The sequence below is a fragment of the Cebidichthys violaceus genome, unplaced genomic scaffold (assembly GCF_023349555.1).
Source record: "Cebidichthys violaceus isolate CVI_PGR_0920_01 unplaced genomic scaffold, fCebVio1.0.p SCAF_3, whole genome shotgun sequence".
In the NCBI taxonomy this organism is placed as follows: Eukaryota; Metazoa; Chordata; class Actinopteri; order Perciformes; family Stichaeidae; genus Cebidichthys; species Cebidichthys violaceus.
Genome location: NW_027176483.1, coordinates 4,851,655 through 4,874,639, shown reverse-complemented (window position 1 = coordinate 4,874,639; position 22,985 = coordinate 4,851,655). Strand labels below are relative to the sequence as shown.

The 22,985-nt window shown below is 43.8% G+C and overlaps 1 protein-coding gene across 1 annotated transcript in view; it reads left to right on the top strand.

The window, feature by feature from the left end:
• The window catches only part of kcnq1.2 (potassium voltage-gated channel, KQT-like subfamily, member 1.2), a 156,527-nt gene extending 133,801 nt beyond the window's left edge, over nt 1-22,726 (top strand). Inside the window, exon 19 of the mRNA XM_068723983.1 lies at nt 20,868-22,726. Coding sequence (XP_068580084.1) covers nt 20,868-21,014 — 147 coding nt within the window. The 3' untranslated portion in view covers nt 21,015-22,726. The remainder of the gene's footprint in view (nt 1-20,867) is intronic.
• The last annotated feature ends 259 nt before the right edge of the window (nt 22,727-22,985 follow it).

Genomic DNA, 22,985 nt, shown 5'->3' with positions numbered 1-22,985 from the left:
TCCGAGATGAGACGATGAGATTTTGTACAGGTGCTGCTGCCTAAATGAACACACACACACACACACACACACACACACACACACACACACACACACACACATACACACACACACACATGCATGATCCTCAGGAAGATTTGCACAGCTGCGTGAAGGAGACCGCTCCCTTGCCAAACGTAGCAGCGGCCCTCTGTGAAGTGCACTCCAACACACACAGATGAAGAGCGGCTGCTCCTCATGCACCGGCACACAGCGCTCACCAGGCAGCGCAGGAAAAATAAAGTTCAAGGGTCTGGCCCCGCACTCCTATTACATTAATTACTTTTATGTGTTTATTCAACTCACACTAAAAAGGAGTCTCCAGATACGTCGTGTTCATTTCCGTCTTGTTAGTTTCCTTTTTTTTTCATGGTTTTTGATGACTATTGGATACTCCGGTGTGATCAAAAGTGCGTGTTTTGTATTTGTGTCACTATTTCTATATCCATCCACATACCACGTTACCTCCGAAGTGTGCGAGGATGCAAAGGATCAGTCCTGTTGTGTGTGTTGTGCGTTAAGAGGTAATCAGCTCACGACACATGAAGTGGAAAGTTCCTGCCCGGTTTTTTAAACGGATCTCTGGGAAATGATTCGTCATCGAGTGCTGCAGCTGTACGCCTCACTGCCGCTCAGTGGGCAGAGCGGCAGCGCTGGAACATCTGTCTCTCTGTTTCTGTCTGTCTCTCTCTCTCCCTCACACTCCCGGCCCTCTCTCTCTCTCTCTCTCTCTCTCTCTTTTCTCTGCTTCTTCATCTGTTTCATCAGATGTCTCTCACACTTTTTTTTTTCCATTTTCTCTCTGTCTTCAGTATTTACGCTGTTGAGTCTCTACCCCTCTCACATTCCTTCGTTTAGTTTTTTTCCCCGTTCAAATACATCATTGAGTCAGCGTTGCCCAAAAAATTTGATTTAAAATCCTCAATCCACAAACCTCATTCATTTTTCATATTTAATTAATGTCAATGGTGCATCATACCTCAGGGAGATTTGTATTGTGTGCTCATCCGTATACATGCGATGAGTGGCATGAAATGTCCCGCCTCCAGGACCATATACAGCTGAAAATAGCAAAACACGAAACAGGAGCATGGATTGAAGAATTACATAAAGTACAGAATGTGCAACAGCATAAAACAAACAATAAGTAAGTGCTTTGCGATAGACTTGTATGTAAAGGAACGTGCTCTTCTTTAAGCACTTAAAGCATTTTTATTTACACAAACTTTAATGCATTTAAAGCAGTGAATTAAAATCCTCCACCAAAAAAAGTCAAATAATAACGGAAAACATTAGCGGTCTTTCTGTCTTTACCCTTCGCACATACACAAGCGCCCTCTCATCCACAAAAATGAAGAGATCAAAACCACAGCACACATATCATGCCGCCCTCTACACACAGACACACACACTCTGTCTTTGAGTTTTTGCCATGCACCACTCTGCACGCCCTCCCCTTCCTCCTGTCAGCCCACTCCAGATGTGCGAGGACAGAGGGAGCCCAGTCATATTCAGTCAGTCAGTCACTTTCTCCCCAGAGTGAGAGTGAAACACCACCTGTGTGTCTGTCTGCATACGTTTAAATAAGCCAGAGCCATAACCCTCCACCTCACCGCAGGCCAGCAAGAAAGCCTCGCTGATGGCTTCCCAAGCTGGAGGACAGTGAGGAGAGGTTTTTTGTTTACCATTGAGTTTCAAAAAATCTTATTTTATTCAAACAAATGACAAAATCTGAGATACAATATTAAGCTGTTTAATGCAAATCATTGTGTTTGCACTTTTTTTTTTCACCTGTTTGCAGAAAGAAGGACTTTTTATTCATACATACAGTTTTTGTCCTTTGTTTCTAATAAGACAAGATAATGTATGAAAAGAAACATGATAAATTGGACCAAAAGAGTAACTAACTAAAACTAAACTTTTACAATTTGCTTTGGAAATATTGTAATTCATTGACTTTGAAAATGTAAACTTGATTCATAGTGAAGAACACATCCTAACACCTATAAATACCTCTGTAAATGACAGATTAGGTAGTTTGCCAATGACTCCCAAAATGACATATATGACTGTATACCAGCAACAGGCTGACATTGTGAAACAGTAGCAGTTTTAAACATGCGGTTGATGTGAACTGAAACTGAAACACTACTTTGTTAGGTTAAGGTAAAGGTAACGGTTTGGGTTAAAATATCATAATTAATTCAAGTTTCATGAAAGACAAAGACTCTTAAACCAAAAACTGAATAAATCAGGGAGAGTCTTTTCAGTCAAGAGAAAAAGGAGTTTGTTTCTTACAAACACAGAGGTGAGAAGGAAGCAGAGGGGAAGAAAACAGCACACTCCTGCTGCAGTCCCTCTGAGTATTCCTCCCTCTCCCCTCACTGCTCAGCCCTTGCAGGCCCCAGCAGAGTGGTGATCCAACACCATGCTTTATAGCCCAGAGGGACCAGGCCTAAATCCGATACCGGGCCTCTGAACACACACATAAAATCAGCACATCCCTCCGCCCGGTGAAAACGCTCCGTATTCTTTCACCTTTACGACAACAGCGACTTCATTCGTGTGCCATTCGGATGAGGCTATCCCCGAGTCTGTTGCTCAAGAGTATTTATCTAATGTGAAGAATATTTTAATAAGTCAGATGTAACCAACAAAGTTGATGAGGAGAGAAGGAGCTGCCCGGTACTATTCCACTCTCCAGTCCAGTACTTCATCAACTGTGTGCATTCACTTACACCATTTAACAGCTCAACAAGCTGTTTGTAATTCTGCTGTTTTATTTTAGTCATAAAGGTTAATGTGTTCCAGGGTGAATAAACATATTTTGGTTATGAACGTGTAAAAGGGCTTTAGTCAGGTTTGCTACATAGTAAAGTGGAATATTTGAACCCTGAAGAGATTCTTCCCCTGGAAACGCTCAAGATGATTTTGACCTTGACAAGAGTGATAGCCTTAAAATATATATACGGGGGAATAATCCCCATGCTTTGGGTGAGTGACATACCTTAAGTAATGACCCAAAGTAACCGGTTTTCCTCTTATCGCAGGCTTGAGTTACTTCTCACGATTGTTCAGCGCTATCATGTGAGGGTGAGTGCCGCAGTCAGCATGCTTTCTCCAACTTGTTACAACTGTTTGATGTACTGCTTCACTCCACGCTCCAAGTATCATCCCCTCTGGAAGCACTGTTTTGTGGCTGCTTCCGAACAGCGGCGTATCGCGGGCGGAGGAAGAGGTTGTAGGGAGCGATCGTGAATATATGATCCTAATAAGTAACCACAACGGGCAGCAGGGTTAAAGCGTGTCATCAACCATCACTGCTCTCTGCTAACCGCTGAGCTAACTTACTAACTCCACAACAAATCTCAGAGTTTGCCGCCACAAAGCCCAGGTCAAGAGGCCAGTGAGACAAACAAACCCTTGTCTGCCTTTCTGTTTGGACAAGGATTTGTTCCGGAAGAGCCTTCACTCCGTCTTCCTTCCTGAGGTGTTTATTTGCACTTGGGTTCCCACCAGCACCTCAGCTGTTTACAGTGTTTGTTTGAATCGCTTCTATTTTATTTCCAAAAAAAGAAAACAAAATTATTTTGGACAATGCTGGTTTGTTTTTTGACCTATAAATATTTCCAGACGGGCAACCGGATAGACATCCTTCCTATCATTGGAGGTCAACCAATTAGCTGAAGGAAGCCATTGGTCATTGGTCTCTTTAATAGCTGTGGTTTCGTGTCTGACCTCACTGGGCAAGTGTAAACATATCAAAGCCACATCCATGAAATACACTAGTCTACATGAATCCTTCTTCTGTTCTACTTCTTGTAAGTAAGGCGACTTTGAATTAAGGCTTTTTTGAGCCATCAGACAATTGACAAAACCGGCGAGTTTATTTTGACACTTTTTTCATTATTGAGTAATCTGTTAATCATTTTTCTGTTTATTAATTTATTCTTTCTAAATGGGAAAAAGGTTGGAAATATCCAAGTTCTCAATGCCCAAGTTGGCGCCATCATATAGCTTATTATGTCAGACTGACAGTTCCCAATGAGAGCAGAGGAAGTCAGTAAATCTTTGAATGATGTGTTTTTTATTTGGGCTTTTAAGGAGTTTTGCTGATCAATATAGTTCCCTGGATAAGAGCTGATGTAATTCCCTAAAAGGAAAATGCAATTAATCGAGAGGCATTAGTGTGAGACGGGGGGAGATTACTTCCCATAGATTCGAATGACTCATCTCTGCCTGATTCAGCCTGATGCGAGCTCCTCACAGACTAAAATCAATGGGAGAATCACCGCCGGCTCCGTTTCGTTCTCCTGACGACTCCTGTCGATGACCAACCCATGTTTCCCTTAATCAAAGCGCATTGGGGAGACATTACGTGATTATCTAGCAGTTTTGCCTCCATTCTTAACCATTCTTTCATTGATTGAAGCATCGACTGAAAGCACCCTTGTCTTTAGCGTGCACATCCACCACCACCACCGATCTTGTAGCACATCATCCCAGGTATTTGATTCAGTAGTGTGCTGCCAGGAGGGGTCCGGATGTTAGGGGTTGGCTACAGAGAGGTTAATCAGGATCAGAGCTCAGACCCACCGGCCTTGTTCAGAACCAGCAAAGCATACAGCTCACTGTTTTCACAATACACCCTCGCTGCCATTAGTGCTGTGTCACCAGACAGGGCCTTGTGTGTGACAGTGTGCGTGTCCGTCAGAGAAAGAGGTATGAGTTTCAGGAATCAGGAACCTCCACACACACACACACACACACACACCTACGTATTCAGTCACATGAATTCACCCACACCCACACACACACACACTGGTTTAAGTGGGATGAGTCTCATTAGTCACCTCCTGTTTAAAATTGTAATTTGAGGAAGTAGAGGCCAGTGGAATCCTGCCTACTCATGCCGGGAAGTAACTGGCCTACTCAAATTTACACTAAAAGGCCATTATGTGACTTGTATTGTCCAGCAAATTCACTTGCTTCCCCTTTTTTGTGACTTTTGGCCCTCTGGTTACCTCGAGTTAATATTCCACAAAGACACTTTCGTCTCATATAACGTGAAACTACAGAGGTTTTACTGTACAGTTTGAACCCAGGTTGTAATTCATTTAATGTCTCTTGTTTTATTCAATGAGCAGGATTTCCTTATGGCAATAATGTTTTTTTTTTTTATATTGCTATGACAACACGAAAAATACATGACGTGAGAGAAGACTTTATTGCTGTTCTACACTCGTATCAGGACTTTATTCTGCTTCTAATTCAAGGCTCTAATTCGCTTCCTGCTGCTCCCGTTTTGCATTTGAATCTGTCCATTGACAAACCACATGGATGTTTTTATTTTGAAGCAGCTACTTTTAATTTCAGTCTATCAGTTTTTAACATTGCAGGGAGGAATGGTAAAAGAAGCAACAACCATATTCAGGAGTTTGGATGAAAAGCTGCAGGCGACAGGATGAACCAGTATACCTCCAACGTGTGATTCAAGTAAACCGTGGCTCTTACTGTGCCGTGCTGTTGGATGGAAAATCACTCATCCTGTGCGTGCATCACAAACTCTGATAGTGGTTGCTCATGGCATTGCACACTGTGGGTGTCCCAACCCTATGGAAAAAAGGCTGTTATTACCTGTTGCCAGAGATTTTGTTGCTCCTTTTTACACCCTATATATTGTCGCACGCACATTTGAAGGTGTGTCCTCCAGTCTGGTTTAGGGAGGTTTCATTTTGTTCTGTGCTCATAAGTTTCGCCTTGACAAAGCATAACTCGAGTCAATTTTTTTTTGTCAAATATGCTGCAGTAAAACATATAAATAGAAAGATGAATTGGGGCTTTTTACTTTTGTATATGTTTGAGCGTTAGATCTTGGCTTTTGACATTTAATCCCAAGTTTGCAGAAAAGCATTGGAGGTCTCAACAAAAGCATGGCGAGGTGAGTCTGATCTAGCAAGGATCACAGTGAAATGCATCAGCCTCGTACTGCTGGCTCTGTCTGAGTCATGATGCCTGGGGCGGCATGATAATGTGACCTCAAGTGGCGTGATGTGTGACACTGAGCTATTCCCTCTATTATAAACAACAATCGGCAAAGAGGAGTGGCATTCAGCCACCATTGCCCAACTTGGGTGGCTTCCCCTCCCTTCTCATTGTATGTGCACACCCGGGAGAAAATTGCACAACATCAACCTAGTGGTTTTTTTTTTCCACTCTAAGTGGAAGTTGAATTTTCCTCTTTCTCTTTTCCATGCATTTACTCACAAACCTTTTTATTTTTTTTCTCTATTTACTGAACCCAAAATAGACTCAGTTGGGGGCAAAGAGGTATTACACATGGCACACGCACTGTATATTTCCAGCGTGTCCTGTCGTAACCGTGCCAGCAGCAGAAAATGTGCCTTTATGTCTCTCACGCTCTCCGGCAGACCGTGGTCACAGCGTGTGCCACGGTGGTGCGGCTGTTAAAAATAGAAAGAGTTAATTCAGCAAAGCACTTGTAAAGATTTACCTGCAGACACTTCCTGAACAGGGCCACATTTCCTCCCCGCCTCTAGATCAACAGTCATCTCATTGAGGACTGTGATCTGTTCTGACTGCTTCCTTTGACGGGGGGGGGGAGGGTGGAGGACAGTGACAGAGGAGATCGTGTGAGATGGAGAAGCAGAAAAAAAAACAAGAGAGCAAGAGCGAGGGGCAGGGGGTTGTGTTTGATGAAAGCCTGCCTCTCTGTTTACTACAAGCTAAAAATACTATCCATTCTGGTTTGCTGCTGGCATGAGGAAGGGGGGGGGGGGGGGCTGTGTACATATGTGTGTCTGTCGTGGGGGGGTTTAGTCTGTGTACATATGTGTGTCTGTCGTGGGGGGGTTTAGTCTGTGTACATATGTGTGTCTGTCGTGGGGGGGTTTAGTCTGTGTACATATGTGTGTCTGTCGTGGGGGGGTTTAGTCTCTGTACATATGTGTGTCTGTCGTGGGGGGGTTTAGTCTCTGTACATATGTGTGTCTGTCGTGGGGGGGTTTAGTCTGTGTACATATGTGTGTCTGTCGTGGGGGGGTTTAGTCTGTGTACATATGTGTGTCTGTCGCCCCAAACCCAGCAGCTGGAGGCTTGAGGGCCGAGGGAGGGCTCCACATCGCTGCGGGGAAACAACAGGTGGACGAGAAGGCGTGTGGTTCAGTGTTTGTACTGTACATATGTCTGTGTGTGTGCTGGCTTAAGGGTGTGTGTGTGTGTGTGTGTGTGTGTGTGTGTGTGCGTGCGTGAGCGTGAGTGTGAGTGAGTAAGTGAGTGAGTGGTCTTGTGGGCAAGCGTGTGCAGAAATTTCTGCTTACACGTTCATACATGTACACAAGCTTTACACACCAGTCCCCTTTGTAAAAAAAAAAAAAAAAAAAAAGAAAGAAAAAAAAGTGTTTCACATAGAGCCTGTGTCTCTGGTGAAACCCAAGCCTGAATTGTCTTATTCATGCTCTCCAATCTATTTAAATCCCAACTGAGGCAGTGCTATGAATCAAAATTAATGGCTGTGTTGTTGATGCTGATGTTAAAGCTCTGGTATGAGCTATGTATTGGCCATTCACAGCAGCCGCTCGCTCGTCCTCTATTTTTACGTGTGTGTGTGTGTGTGTGTGTGTGTGTATAGGGGGGCTAACATGTGTGTCTTTCCCCACTACTCGCTTTTACCCTGATGACAAGAGGCAATTGGCCTTCTCGAATGACAGTGACTAGGTACTGTGAGGGCAATTGTACCCGGGCAGCTGTGCATCTCTCTCTCTCCCTTCTCTTTTTCTCTCTCTCTCTCTCTCTCTCTCTCTCTCTCTCTCTCTCTCTCTCTCTCCTCTTCTCTTCTCTTTTTTCTCTCTCTCTCTGTCTCTGTCTCTCTCTGTTTATCTCTCTCTGTCTCTCTCTCTTTCTCTCTCTCTCTCTCTCCTCTTCTCTTCTCTTTTTTCTCTCTCTCTCTGTCTCTGTCTCTCTCTGTTTATCTCTCTCTATCTCTCTCTCTCTTTCTCTCTCTCTCTGTTTATCTCTCTCTGTCTCTCTCTCTCTTTCTCTCTCTGTCTCTGTCTCTGTCTCTCTTTCTCTCTCTCTCTCTCTTTCTCTCTCTCTCTCCATTAAGCTAAAATGAAAGTAGTTGCCGATTCTGTGATTAAATTCCTCCCTCTTTGTGCAGGGGTGATCAGATAAGAGTTACCACATACGGAATGCGAGGGCTAAAAACAAGGTAAAGCTGGCGGCCAACACACTTCCCTGGGTCATTATTGGCATACCTGAGATGCTGGAAACACACCAGATGGCTGCACTGATCTACAACATTTTATGTGGGCTTTTCTTATTGTTTACATGGTATTTTATGGTTGGTAAGTTTCCGCACCAAGTAAAACTGCAGTCTGCACAATGTGTTTTAGCAGCACCTCCAACGTCCATTGTGGACGCCTAAGATCTTGCCTCATAATTATCAACTTTAAACTTTTTCTTTAACTGTGAAACTACTTCAGTGATTGCTCTATACACATTGAGTGCAGACTTGTGGAAATGGAAAGGAATACAAGCTGAAAAATAGTGCAACGTTAACTAGGTTCATTGTCGTTATAAACCAAGAGAAATTTGTGCAATTTGATTTGTTTTTTCTTAATTCAATCCTTATTTTAACCAATTTCAGTACACCAACACGCACTCAAATACAGTAGCAGCTTCAAGGCAGAGGTAGTGAGCAGAGGATGTTAGGCAGGCTGCAGTGACTGGCCAAATGAGTGGAATAGTTTCATCTGGCCTTATCAGTTTCAAGTCTTGTTTTGTCTGCCGAGCCTGGCAGGCCCAGTGTTGGTCTACAGGAAAGAATGTTGGGTCATCAAGCAGAGCTGATGGAGTCCTGATGAAATTTGGCTCTGGAATAACACCAGACATCCCTGTCCACTGTAAATGGGAAACAGTCAGTCCGGCTCTCATTCCAGCTGCATTTGGTAATGCCACAAGGAAGCTGTTTCATTCAGATTTTCAGAACATTCTGCTCTTTATAATTCATCATTACATGAGTCCATTCCTGAGAGCTCCCTAGACCCGCCGACCTCTTCACAGTTTCTCCCCGGACACTCTGACCAATCGCGTGTCTCTAAACACTGTCACCGGGCCGCCAGACGTCTCCGGTCTGCGCAATCGTCCTCCTCAGCTTCCCACCGACATTTGCAGACGCCATCAAAACATCACTCCTCCAAAAGCCAAACAAACGTCTGTACAGAGCGAGGCTCCCAACCAACACTTCTCATGTCCACATCTTTGATTGAGGGAAAACGGCACCATAACAAAAACAAGAGGCGAAAGAGGGGAAAGATGCTAAATTTGGAAACAGACGAGTGGGCGACAAGATGTCTCTTCTTGTTCTCGTTCCGTCTCTCGCTGCTTTACCATGCCGTCTCCTCCTCCCTGTCGGTCTGCGTGTGTGAGGCCAGCTGTGGTCATACAGTATAATAAGCTCTCTATCTGAAATAAAGGCTTTAATGCTGGTTAAAAGGGGCAAGGGGGTTGGTTGGGGTCACGCTGACTCCTGCGACCAAGGATCAGCTGGCACAGCGTCGGGGCCGTGGCACCAGGCACAGGGCCACTGTCTGGGCAGGGCAGACAGCTGGCGGGGGGGGGGGGGGCATTGTGGATACTGTCTCTGTCTGAGACACGCACGCACATCATCTTCAAGTCTCTCCACTGTACCCAGACAACTCCTTGTTTACATCGCGTGTGTAGTGTCGTGTCTCCCTCATGTCTAAGCTGGTTTACAGTTTGGATAAAGTAATACCTGAGGGGACGTTTGCCATAGACACTATTGATACTGCATGTGTAGTCTATTGGCACTGCTCCTCAACGTAGAGCTCAAACATAAATCATTTGTTATTGCAGTTTAAACATATTTAGATTTTAAGATGATATATTTAGAAAATATTGGGAATTTAACTTATTTTTACTGTTGGTAAAATGATTTCATGCGATCAAAAAAAACCAAATAGAATTACAAATTGATCATCATCATTAGCAAACAATCGCTTTTAGCTTTCATTTTTATATAATTGTAAATTGAAAATACTTTTCGGCTGTACACAAGCAATTCAAAGACTTCAGTTTAAGTCTAAATAATAAGAAAACACCCCAAAAAGAATCAAATCTGTAATGAAAATGATTATTGGCTGCAGCGCTACTAGGCTTACACTGTAAATACAATATGTACTGTAGGTGTTATGGTTCCTCAGCAAACAGCACCATCTTTGTTGTTGAGGAGAAATTATTTTCTGTGCATAAGCCATGATGCCATTAGTATCCATTTCAATAGTCGCCCTGAACCTAGACCAAAGTGCTGGCACGCCCCTTGTCATTTATAATATCAGGCTGACTGGCCTATTGATGACGAGAACAAAGCCACAGTGTGGCCGACCTACAGCAGTGGCCGTAGTAACATGGCACCTCCCCGGTGACTGACGATGCCACGCTGGCTGCCACCACAGCCTGGCACGGGAGCGGGGTGGGTGGGGGGGGTGTGTGTGTGTGTGGATGTGTGTGTGTGTGTGTGTGTGTGTGTGTGTGTGTGTGTGTGTGTTTGAGGGTTTGGGGGGCATTTGGTGGTTGTGGCAGCTGGCAGTGAGAAAGCAGGGGGAGGGGGACTTTCTTATTTTATAAAGACTCCCCTGTGTGAACCCCATGCGAGGCCACACCCTAAACGCAAACGCAATATCTCTTGCCGAGGTGCACGTACACATGCTCACACACACACACACACACACACACACACACAAATATGCAGTAGTGTGGACAAAGCAACTGACAGATTGCCTTTAAACACAAAAAAAAAAACCCTGCTCTGGTGCTCCATGTGTCACTCTCCTGCTGCATATCAGTATCTGTGTGTCTTTGTTTTCTTCTTCTTCTCAGTGGATGAGTTTGAGAGATTCAAAGGCAGAGCAGTCAACAGTTTTGTCCTGTTTAGTCATTGCCGCTTGCTAACTTCCTTGTCCCAGTTTATTAGCTCTTAGGAGACAGGGGAATGTAATCAGACTGTCCTGATTGAGTCATGTGACGGCCATTCATCCTCCCACATTAGAGCGCAGGATGAAAAACTATTAGTGTTTGGCCTCATTGACTTTGCTGTAATAGTTCCTAGAAGAGGAGCGGCCTTAAATAACCAGAAATATATTTACGTTTACGTGTGTGTGTGTTTTTTCTGAGTCGGTTCCTGTTCTTGTTCTACTCTTTTTTCTTATGTGAACATAAAGAAGCGAGGTAAAATGTGTGGGACGCCGTGTTCTGTCCTCATGAGGGCCACCACACTGGGGACCAGTTAGGAGCAGATCATGTCCAGCTGTCTCTGAGGACAAATGGTCCATCAGGCAACTGCTTATTCCCTCCACCCTATCTGCCCCCCCCTGCCCAAGTGTGTTTCGACTTTTTCAAACTTTGACCCTTCTTAAGTTAACATGAATTTATTAAATAATAGGACACAATAAGTAAAATGATTACTCTTTGATTTACGTGATATTTCAGTTTTTCTATATATGCAAATGTCATAAGTGTTTCTGTTCCAGTCAACATAAATGCTCGATATTTCATATTTCCATCATGTTTTAACTGTAACTGCCAACATATTCTTATGGTACGTCCAAACATTCCTGAGCTATTCACGGGGGGAGCGGAACCTAAAAGCATTCCCTCACCCCCGTAGTCGCCTGAGCTGACAGCGGCTTCATCTCCCGGCAGCCTTCTCCTCATTCATCTCTTTCGGCTTGTTTATGCTGCACATTTATTTTGTTTGCGGCAACATTTCCCCGAGCCTCACATCTCTCGACGTGAAAAACGCTAATGCGCCTCCAACACAACATCAAAGCCTCTCCCGCGCCCAACGGTCTCTCTTGGCTGTTTCGATTTATGGCTCTTTTTTTTTTTTTTTTTTTTTTTTTTACCTCCTTACAACATGAAAGACCATCAGTGTTTCCCAAAACGTACGTATGCGCATGGACACACACACACAGGCATGCATTACCACATGGGGATGCGCACACACACACACACACACACACACACACACACACACACACACACACACACACTTTCTCACTCTCTCTCTCTCTCTCTCTCACAGCCATGTCCAAACAGAATGATCGGTAAATCAAATAAAACACCCACAGTGTTTCGGAGAGAAGGAGTGTGCTCTGAACAACGGAGAGATAAAAAGCCAGAAAGAAAAGAGAAGTGGAGAAGTGGAGGAGGGGAGGACGCGGGGGATTGTACGTCCTCATGAAAGTAGCCTTCAGAAACAAAAGCAGCTTTGAGTGCGCACCCACTCAGAAGAGAGATTAGCCGGTACACACACCCCTCAACACACCACCACCATCACCGCCGCCACCCCTGCAGAAAAGAGCTTTGGCTGCAGTTAAGCGGCACGTGGCGCGGCCCTTGATACTTATCATGTGCGTCAGGTGCTCTCGCTCGGTTTCCTGTTCTTTAAAACATAACCACCATTTCCCTCTTTTACTCCCTCCTCCTTCTCCTCCTCCTCTCAGTCCAGAACCAATCTGTCTGCACCGCCGCCGTCCAGCCTCACCTTTCATTTCTTCTTACTCTCTCTCTCTCTTTCTCTCTCTCTCTCTCTCTCTCTCTCTCTCTTTCTTCTGCTTTTACAAATACAAAGAACATATTGTATCTGCCAGCGTTAAAGTGAATCCATTCTCCTTGGCAGCGGCCCGGCCCGTGGTGAATCCGAGCCGGGCTAGCTCTGCTTTCCAGCTGGCACCGAGGCCGATGGTGGAGCGGGTCGGTTTGCTCGTCGGGCTGGTGAATTTGAGTCGAGCTGACGCGTTCGGTTTAGGACTTATTCACGCGGCCGGTCGTTCTCGCCCGCCCTCTCTCTCGTTCTCACTCATCCTGCGCGGCGTGACCCCAGTTCACCTCATACGGATGTACGCTTTGAGGACGCTGCTTTACGGCCTCGTTTGCACAAACAAAGTGTCGCTACACACACACACACACACACACACACACACAGGGATTTCTGTACGCTTCTGAGAGGTGCACAAGAAAAGTCAATTCATTCTCTGGAAAGGTTCACATGAATATACTAGACTGACATTTTCACACATTCATTGCGTTAGCTGGTGGTTTTTAACGGCTCTTATGGAAACCAGAATGTTCAGCCCTTTAGAAACCAAAGAGGAAGAAGATTTTAAGGTCATGTTAGTGCTCCTATTCAGTTGTCTTAGAAAAGTCAAGGAATTTGACATCAGGGCCACAGCAGGAAGCCTGAACTCAAACACTAAAAACCCATGCAGACACACTGCGCACACAAACTCTGAATCATACAAACTCTGAATCATACAAACTCACGACTAATAATTCCTGCCACTCCTTTAAATTCATGCAATCTCGCAAACACACACACACACACACAGGAACCGAAATGAAATTACCCGGACTCTTTCATTAAAAGCCGCACTCGGTGACACAAATGCATCAATAATGCGATGCTATCACATTTCCTAATCATGGTTCAGCCCCAGAAACTGAACACAACGTCCTCTCCTCCCCTCATGAGCCCAGAAGACGAGCCAGCACTCTCACAAGGCAGCGAAAAACAAACTGTTAATAATGTGGTCACCAGAGCCTTTTGTAGTTTGTCTGAATGTCCTCCTCTCCTCTCCTCCATCCATCAATCTCCTCCTCCGGCCTCTCTTAACCGCCGACACATGCTTGTCATAAAACTATCTCACACCTCTGCACTTCTGTTTGTGTTTCTCTTCCACGTTATATATTTCATTTTGAGAAAGATTCTTTGGTCATCTTGGGCTGTTTTTAAGCCTGTGAGAGGAGGACCGGGGCAAGAATTGGGGTCAGTTTGTGTCTTGTGCATTCATTACATACAGTACAGTGTGCGTCTGTATCCCCACCTCCATCTGAACATGACAGTGGTGGTCTGTTGGTTAATATTCCCGTAAATTCATTAAACCGCAGGGAGTCACAGATGTCGGTCATTACCAAGATCTTTATCGAAAAGCTCCATGAAAAATCTCTGAAATGAGAAAGTTCTGAGTTAAATTGTGAATAACCGTCAATTGACATGCTGGCATATTCTTGCAGGAGAATTAAAAAAAAAAGTGTAGCCATCCTAAATCTAGCAAATTCAGTTACTGATACAAGACCTTAATTTGTCAAATCTACAGTACACTGGGCATCAAGTGAGCTCAGCAGCTGAGTGGCAGTGACGTGACTCACTGACGATCATCGCCTATCCTTTTCCTTAAATGTATCATGTCACTGCTGACAGTTTAAGAGAAATGAAATACTTTTTTCTGCCATGCTTTCTCAATTAAAAAGTCAGAAGCGAGGACGAGTGGAGTGATGGATTCATCCAATTAAGCGTGGGAATGCGTGTCAGTTGAAGGAGAGACAGTCTGCCCCAAATGATGCCCGCCCAAAACAAAGTCCTGTCCAGCTGGCTCTGCAAACTAAAAGCTCACAACTTCACGAACTCTTCCCTTAGAGTAAAGTGAAGGTATTGTGCTGTGTGAGTGTGCTGCTCTTTTTCTGAAGTTCTGAAAAATATACCCGGGTGCAGCTGTGCTGAATTTATTAGCTTTGATGAGTTATAGCTTGTCGCCTGCTATCACTCAACGTAGTGTTTTTAAAAACCACCATCAGCATCATCAGTGGCCTGCTGACTTTCCTGGTGGGTGTGTGTGTGTGTGTGTGTGTGTGTGTGTGTGTGTGTGTGTGTGTGTGTGTGTGTGTGTGTGTGTGTGTGTGTGTGTGTGTGTGTCATTGTTAACCCTCCACTCCTGGAGACAAAAGCCAGCAGTGTCCTTTTTTTTCCTGCTTTCAATTTTTTTTATTTATTTTCCTCTTGTTCTGGCTTTTTTTAAAAACATTTTATTTAATTTCCCTCTTCCTTCACTCTCTCTTTCTGGCCTCTCCCTTCCTCCCCTCCCTCCCCTCATCCCTGCTCTCCATTCTCCATTCATGCAGCTCACTGTCACTGTCACTGCGATGATAATGATGACCTCTGTGTAATACTAGCTTGTTATTGGCCCACCAGCGAGGCCAGTGTGTACACCCTCTGTTGCTTTTTCTGCATTGACCATTGTGTTGCGAGCGACACGCTGGATCGCATATGTGTGTGTGAGTGAGTGTAGGTGAAACACAAAGAGCAGCCAGTCCGGGTGAGCCTCGGATCTGTGGAGAGGCAGAGAGATTCACCTGATCTGACCCTAATGCTGCATTTATTCTTTTAGAACTGGAAACGAACTCTCTCTCTTTCTTTTACTGGATGTTTACACACAAAATGCTTCATTTTGTGATAATTATATTCACACAGTGCCGCATTTTGATTTTGATTTGCTGCTTCCTGTTGCCAGTTGAAACAACACAACAGTACCTTTAACCTGCAGGCTGTTCGAGACAGCAGCCGACAAACAGGAAATGAGAGCCTCCAACTTCTGAGTTTGAATGGAATGCCTTCACCTATTTAGGCAATGTAAAGGGGTAACAAAGTGTCTGTTCGCGAGAAAGTCATCTTTTTGTTGTTTCTACCCATTCACTATGCATTAGCCTTTAATTATACGCTCTTAGTGACTTAATTATCTAAGCATTTGTTTTTAAAATGATAGTTTTAGGGCCCAAGTCTTCTTTTACAGGTACCCAGTTGATTTATTTTGACCACTAGTGGCACTGTGGAGAAATGTTTTTAAAAGCAGATACTCATTTTGTTTGTATCATCCACGACATACAGGATTAAACCAAACACTAAGAATAAGAGAAGCTCCTTGTTAAACTACCCACACACTGTAATGAACTGAAAACCGGCCAAACATGTACTAATAGATTGCCATAGGTGTGACAAAGAAATATTGAAAAAGAAAAAGGCTTTGCAAATGTTTTCTTATGGGAGAAAAGGCTTTCGACAGGTTTGCTAGATGTAAAAAACGATTCCTTTTGACTGTTTAAAACAAAGTAACTTCAGTAACAGGATATTTTCTGTTATTTAATACCTTGCTTTGTCACCCAAAAGGCCTCAGTTGAACTAAATGGTTCCCTTCCAATTGGAATCCCCATTATGTGAGTCATGCTAGTGCCATGTAAGCGCACACAGCCATAACAAAGAAAGAACGATGCTGCGAAAAAAAAAAATTCTCATGTTACACAGGTTGAAGCAGCGGGTTTTTTTGAGGTCAGAGCGGTGGGAAAACACATTACACATTCACTACAGCATGCGAGGACGGTGACCTGTGCGATTGTTTTCCTCTCGTCTTATCTCTCCTTCTGTCCCAGCTATGTCTCCATTGTGTCGTGCGATTGAGAGCATTTCAATGACAGGAATCTTGTTTTGTTGAATAGCGCGGCCTAGTCTTACACACATGCCAAGACATTCCTGGAGCTGGTAGTCTTTCCTTTTGGCAGCCCCACACCTCTGTCTCCTCTACTCTATTCTCCTTGTATTTTCCTTATACTCCCTCCTCTTAGTCCTCCTCAAGGTAACTGTCAAAGAAGGGGAGGTAGATGTGTCACTGTGTTTTCCTTTGCCTGCGTGCTCCGTGTATTGACTGTTCAAAGGACGGCAATCTGCAGCCAAAAGTGCGCTGCTCATCGTTATATACCGGCTTTGTTTTCCCTGACGAAATAAGCCGCACCACTTCACAGTAACTAACTACTATTCATTACATGTCAAGAATACCACAAAACTCCCTCAGTCTACCTCATCCAGTATCTCATTTCTCTCTTGCATGACATGTCTCCAGTTGTCAGCAATTATGCGATGGTAGAATATTGCACGAATCAGAGCGTGCAGCGATACCGAGCACCAAGCTTTTCTCCAGGCTTTATAACTCTCCAACAGATGGCAGTGTGAATCGCTCTATCGGCACAGGCCAGCTCGGGATAACTGTGTGTGAATTAATGACATTTATAGTGAAGCAGATGCCTCCTTCCTGTTTTTCTTTTCTCTGTTCTTCTCCGTTCTTCTCTTTGACCTCTTTAATTCTGATCTTCCTTTTAAATTCTCAAGTCTCAAAAGAAAACGTATATTTTCTGGCTGTATATTGAGAATATGTTCACTATAACTTTCAATATTAAGTCTACATGTTGTTTGCTGTACACTGAGGGAAATATACAAACCCAAGACACTAAGACACTATATTTTCAGTTCACAGAATTCAGACATGTGGGATGCATTTCTGGAAACTTGTGACTGACGTGTGCTGCTGTTCTCGTTTACATACTTGATGCTTTTATTGCCCTTTGTGCTGCAGCTTTAGTGTCTACGAAAAAGTGCCCCGCAGGGATAATAAAGATAGTCTTGTCTCATTTCATCTTATCTTATTCTGTATTTGGTTAGCATTCATTTAACTAATGTATACAAATCAGACATGTTCTATTTTTAGCACCACACCAGCTGTTAACATTTAGTTCACTTTGCAGGACAAACTTAGATTTGTGACATTTTGGCTCATAATTACGTTTACTCAGAGGTGTCACTAAGACTCACTTCAGCTCTTTAGTAGTTTTCCATTATTACACTCTTCCCTATAGCTCTCTGGCCACAGTTAATGTTCTGACGTGGATGTGTTCCCTCATTACGCTCCTTGTTTATTTGTTATTTGCTAGGTGACAGGCAGACTAGCGCAAACACCGCTGCATACACACTGTACGCGTGTTTGTCTACTTGTGTGCGTCTGCGTTTGTTGTAGTGTAGCAGACAACAAACAGCCGCAGGTGGAGGGCAGGAAGGTGGGCAGGAAGGGTGTTCCTGTGTGAACAGGAGCTCTGTGTCCTCCCCACCGTTGTCTCTGGACGTGTACGTGTCTCCACCAGTCGCTGTGATGATTGGAAGTACGTGAAATACAGTTCAAAGACCAAGTGTACTGTAGCTAATGTACCTATGTTGCTTGTTAAAGCTGTCTTGGTGAATTCACTTTGTGTGCAATATCCTTTTTTGTTCCCACAGCCCATAAAACCCATTTTATATTTGAATTATTTCAAAGACTAATACAACATTGATGTGACGATTGTCCACTTTTCTCTTTTTTATAACAGTTGCCTACATCTCTGGGAAATTGTAAGGGGGGGTTTCACTGAGGACAATTTATAGATTAAGCAATAAATGGATTTAAATAAAAACAATTGATGAATCACATTAAATTATCAGTTGCAGCCCTACATGTACTGTATATTTAATTTTTTTTAAGAGTGAGTCCAAGAAATACTTTCCTATCTTTAGTAAAAAAATAAATTGTATGCTAGTTTTTTTACATACAGTATTTGTGTGCTGTATTACATCTTCTGTATTTTGTCGGGTGATAAAGACAATATACTTTCTTGGGTTGGGTTAGGTTCACATTTTATTTATTTAGTTGAGAAATTAGAAACAAAATGAAGTGAAAGGGATCTCCGACACAAACTGACTTTTAATTCAGGAATACTGTCTACATCTCGTGACTGAGTCAGCCCCGCATTTGGCTGTCCCATGTGTTGTCCGTGGTCAGAGGGAGGGTTGGGGACAGCTGGAGCATCACCTGTCACCGGATCACATGCGTTTATATGACACAGCAGTGGTGACACCCAACTCCAGCATTTACACACTATGCCGGGTGAACAAGATAACAAAAAAAAAAACCTTCGCTATACAATACCCCTTCAGTAAATTCGTCGGCGCTAATGGCTAATTCCCGACAAATCGTGACAACATATAGTACGGCGTGTCAAACCCAGTATGTGTGTTAGCAAAGAGGAACAGTGGTTACAAGCAGGCAGTCATCAACACTGACTGTAGGACTCATAAAATGATATTTGCATAACAGACAGAACAAACGGCATTGCTATCTATAAACTCAAATTTTCTTTCTCTCTTGCTTCCCCCGCTCTCACCTGCTGTTGCTCTCTTTCGCCTGCAGCCAAACTTGGAAACGCATACAAGGAAATGTTCTCTACCAACACACAACAACAGCCATACACATGACACATGTGCATCCCTCCTCCACATCCATCCCCACAAAGCACACATACTGTATATACATAATCAGTGGCAATTCATAAAATAGACTTGCGTGTTTGCAACGCACCTGTCTAATAATGTTTTTTTCTTGTCCCTCATGTGGGTCCCCAGGGCCACTGCTTTCAGAAAACACGACAGGAGGAATTCCTGATCCATTTTAAGCCCCAACGAGAGAATGTTGATAAGTCTGTAGATTACTGCCCAACATGTTTATGATAGCCTATTATTCTCTAAGCTTTATCCGGGCCCAGCGCGTGCTTCGTCTACTTAGCACAACTATTTAGGTCATGGTACAATCACAGAGGAAAGCGCTGTGGATGGCGAAATAGCAGGAAACCTCAGCTGTGAGTGTCAAAATCAAGCTATTCTTGTTTCTGTCATACTGTATATTTCTGACCAAATAGTTAAGTTATGGCAGAGTTTACATGAAAGTAGTAGTCCAGCCTTTCAAGCAGCCAGCGTACTTGACCTTAGACATCACCTTAAGCTCACGATCTGTGTTATCATTGACTGTAGAAGCACACAACCCTAGAAAACATACATTTTTGTAGTAATGAGATCTAGAAGCTTAACTACAAACTAATTTATTTGTCTGGAATCTTATCAGTTATTTATAACATATGATCATTGGCATGCTGTGATGTGATTTTCTTTCTTTTCTGAGACACACTGGGATATTTACGATTTACACTTGCTATTACGGCTCATATTTCAACAACAATAATAGCTGCTAAATGTCTAGCTCTGCCGTAAAAGTGTCAAGTCCATCAGGCACACGCACTAAAAGATGGGGAGAAAGAGGGGCCATACCCTTAGGTCTATGAAAACGCCATTGATGTTAACTATCCGACTGTGCCCTGCCAGAAATACCGCGGTTTGGCCGGAGTTGTTCGCTATCAGCGTCTAGTGGAGACAGGATTCTGAATCTGTCTGTTCTGCCCGGTGCGTGAGATGTTATGGCTCTTTGATGTGCTTTGCTGTTTAGTCTTTGATTTACAAAGCACCATCTTTATCATTTTACCTGGTTTCTTGAAGCCATTGGAGCCATCAGAGGATCATTGATGTGTGTGTGTGTGTGTGTGTGTGTGTGTGTGTGTGTGTGTGTGTGTGTGTGTGTGTGTGTGTGTGTGTGTGTGTGTGTGTGTGCTGTCTAAGTACCTCAGGACGGAAAGAGAAATAAGTGCAGAGGTAAAACCAAGGCCGAGGCTGTGAGGATGTAGACGGTCTCTTTGAAGATGCAAAAGTGTGTGCAGTAAGTCTGTGCACCTCCTTTTTTTTCCCCCTGTGGCTGTGAGGATGTCTCGCTGTGTACATGTGCCATATGTCTTCTCTGTATTTGAATGTCACCAGACGGTCTGCTATCTGTTTACCTCTAGTGCTCAGGTGGGGCCATTCATCTGTATTACACCATGGTTAAGCTGGCTGCGCCCTGTCAGCGATGTCTCTGTTGGGTGACACACCTGTGTTTACAGTTGGGAAAGCATGTAAACAGCAACCTGTATGTGTGTGCGTGTGTGTGAGTGTGAGTGTGAGTGTCTGTCCGCCTACTCAAGGATCATATGGCTCAACAGCTTTTATAATGAGTGGCTTTAGCAGGTAGACGGCGACTGGCAGACTACCATGTCATTATACCCTGTACTGCTCTGTCATTGGGACTGCAACAATATTAAAGAGGCAGCTGGATACGAAACAAAAGCGCAAACTCGCTTTGTTTGTTTCGTGATGCAGGTCTGCACTGTACTTACGCGCAGAATGTTTATCCCGGAGGCATTCAGCTGACTGTATTTTGTCATCGTGTTAAATCCAGGTTCACCGGATGGACCAGAATATGAACTCGATCCTGCGGATCCTGATGGAGCAGTTTCCGCCCAAGCCGGAGCTGACAACCAAGCCCTCGATCCGCAGGGTGACCATCCAGAAACGCATGGGTGCCAGCATCGACGAGGAGCTCTGATGTCGCAGCCGCGGTCGAACTCGGACGGTGTCGTCGTCACCAAAGGAGAATTAAAGGACCAGCCTAGCCCCCCCGACACGGTGGTCCAGCCTGCAAATTATTTTTCCTCAATTCTCCAAAACCCTCTTTTTCATTTGCAATCCAAAATGTTCTCATTGACTTTTGAAGAGTGAGAAGAGAACAACTTTTAATTGTCCACTTGGTGCTGCATTGCTCTAGGACATGAGGCCAAGAGTACCACTGAGAGTGGGATTCGTGGTGTAGAAAGAAGGCTAAACTGACCCCATCCTTCTGACGATCATTGTGTTCTACACCAGCATTGTGGGCCCTGAGTCTTCCACTGCAGGACACAGTCATTCAAGCGGCGACAGGCTACATGGGATTCATTTCCCTACATTAGCCTCATAATCACACTAGTCAGATACTGTTAATTTATGTGTGGCCTGTCATTGAGCTGCATTCCTCTACTCCAAATATTATTCCAAAGCTAACTAACCCAGTAATGAAGTCGTAATGCAATCAAAGCACCCAGTTCCCCAAAGACACAGAGAATAAGTGAGAGTCCAGCCATGGCCGAGGCATTCCTCAAATCCTTCTGATTATCTTGGCACCATCCGCACCCAGTACACAACAGGGTTATTTCCATAGCCACATATCCATCAGGACTAACTGTACTTAGGCTGCTGTGGGTGTTTGTTTGTAGTGATCGAATAACACAAGGAGGGAAGGGACGATTATCTGTTGACTTCGAAAGAAAGAAATGTGTCTGGGGTGAGTGGCTAACATGGTGCTGATTTACAGCTACATTGAAGCTAATGAAAATAAGCAAACTGCCACGACAGGGCTGGTGCTGCGTTACAGGAAAAAGTTTTCATGCATGTATCAGTCTCAAACACTCTTAGCAGCACCACTACTCACTCCACCCTGCTTAATATCCTCTATTACCCTCTTCAGGGAGCTCACGCTGCTGTGTGCAATTTGAAATAAATTTGCCCCATTAAAGCTCTGATTATTTTTGCTCTGCAGAGCTAATTAAGTGCTGAATTCCTGGTAAGGGGAGATTACTCACTGTGAGCGACTAATGAAAAGAAACACTGGAAAATGTGCAGAATTTAAACAGTAAGCTTTAAGGAGCAGGCGCACTAATTCTGTGCGAAAGGTTTGGAAATATCAGGATACCACTGAGAGCACACGTTTGAAATTAAAAGACAATGCTCTCACTTGTTCCCACACTCATGGTATTTATCTGACGGGACGCCGAGAGCATGTAGGAAGTAGAAAATAGAAAATAACTCAACTATGTAGCTACTGTATGAAAGGCCTCCCATAATTATAGCATGCACACTCCCAACGAGACGGATGCTCACACTAAATAGGGGTGAACGAGGAAAGAGGAAAGAAGAGAGGCATTCTCTCTCTGCACTAGTATACAGTATATTTTCATATTTTTGCCGTGGTTGAAAAGAAAATAAAAAATAGCTATTATCTTTCTCACATTGAATAAAGTGGTTGTATTTCAAAGGCACTCTAGTTTTGTGACACTCCTGTACAGTTTTATAAGAGTTGTAAATAGAAACATTGCCTTATTGTACCGTATTTATTACCTCGTGGAAAGATCAACCTGGAACATGTCTTGCTTGTTGGAGCAATGACAAAGACAGAGCAAGGCTCCTGTTGTGTACAGATGGATGGAAATTATTGCAAACGATATTGACACACACCCTCTGCACTGTAGCTCTTCTGTAAATAATAAAAAAACTCCATTTCAATATGCTCCGGTTTGCTCTCTTGGCTTGGGAGAAATTTGATTACCAGCTCATCTATTCCATAATTTGCTTTCGTTGGAGGGTGAAACCTGTCTTATAGATTTTCGGGGGCCGTTTGTTCCAAGCTCAAGCCGAGCAGGGTCAAGGTAAGCCATGGGCCGGAGTTTCCATCCAAATAAAATCTCCTTATTTCACTAAATTCCTT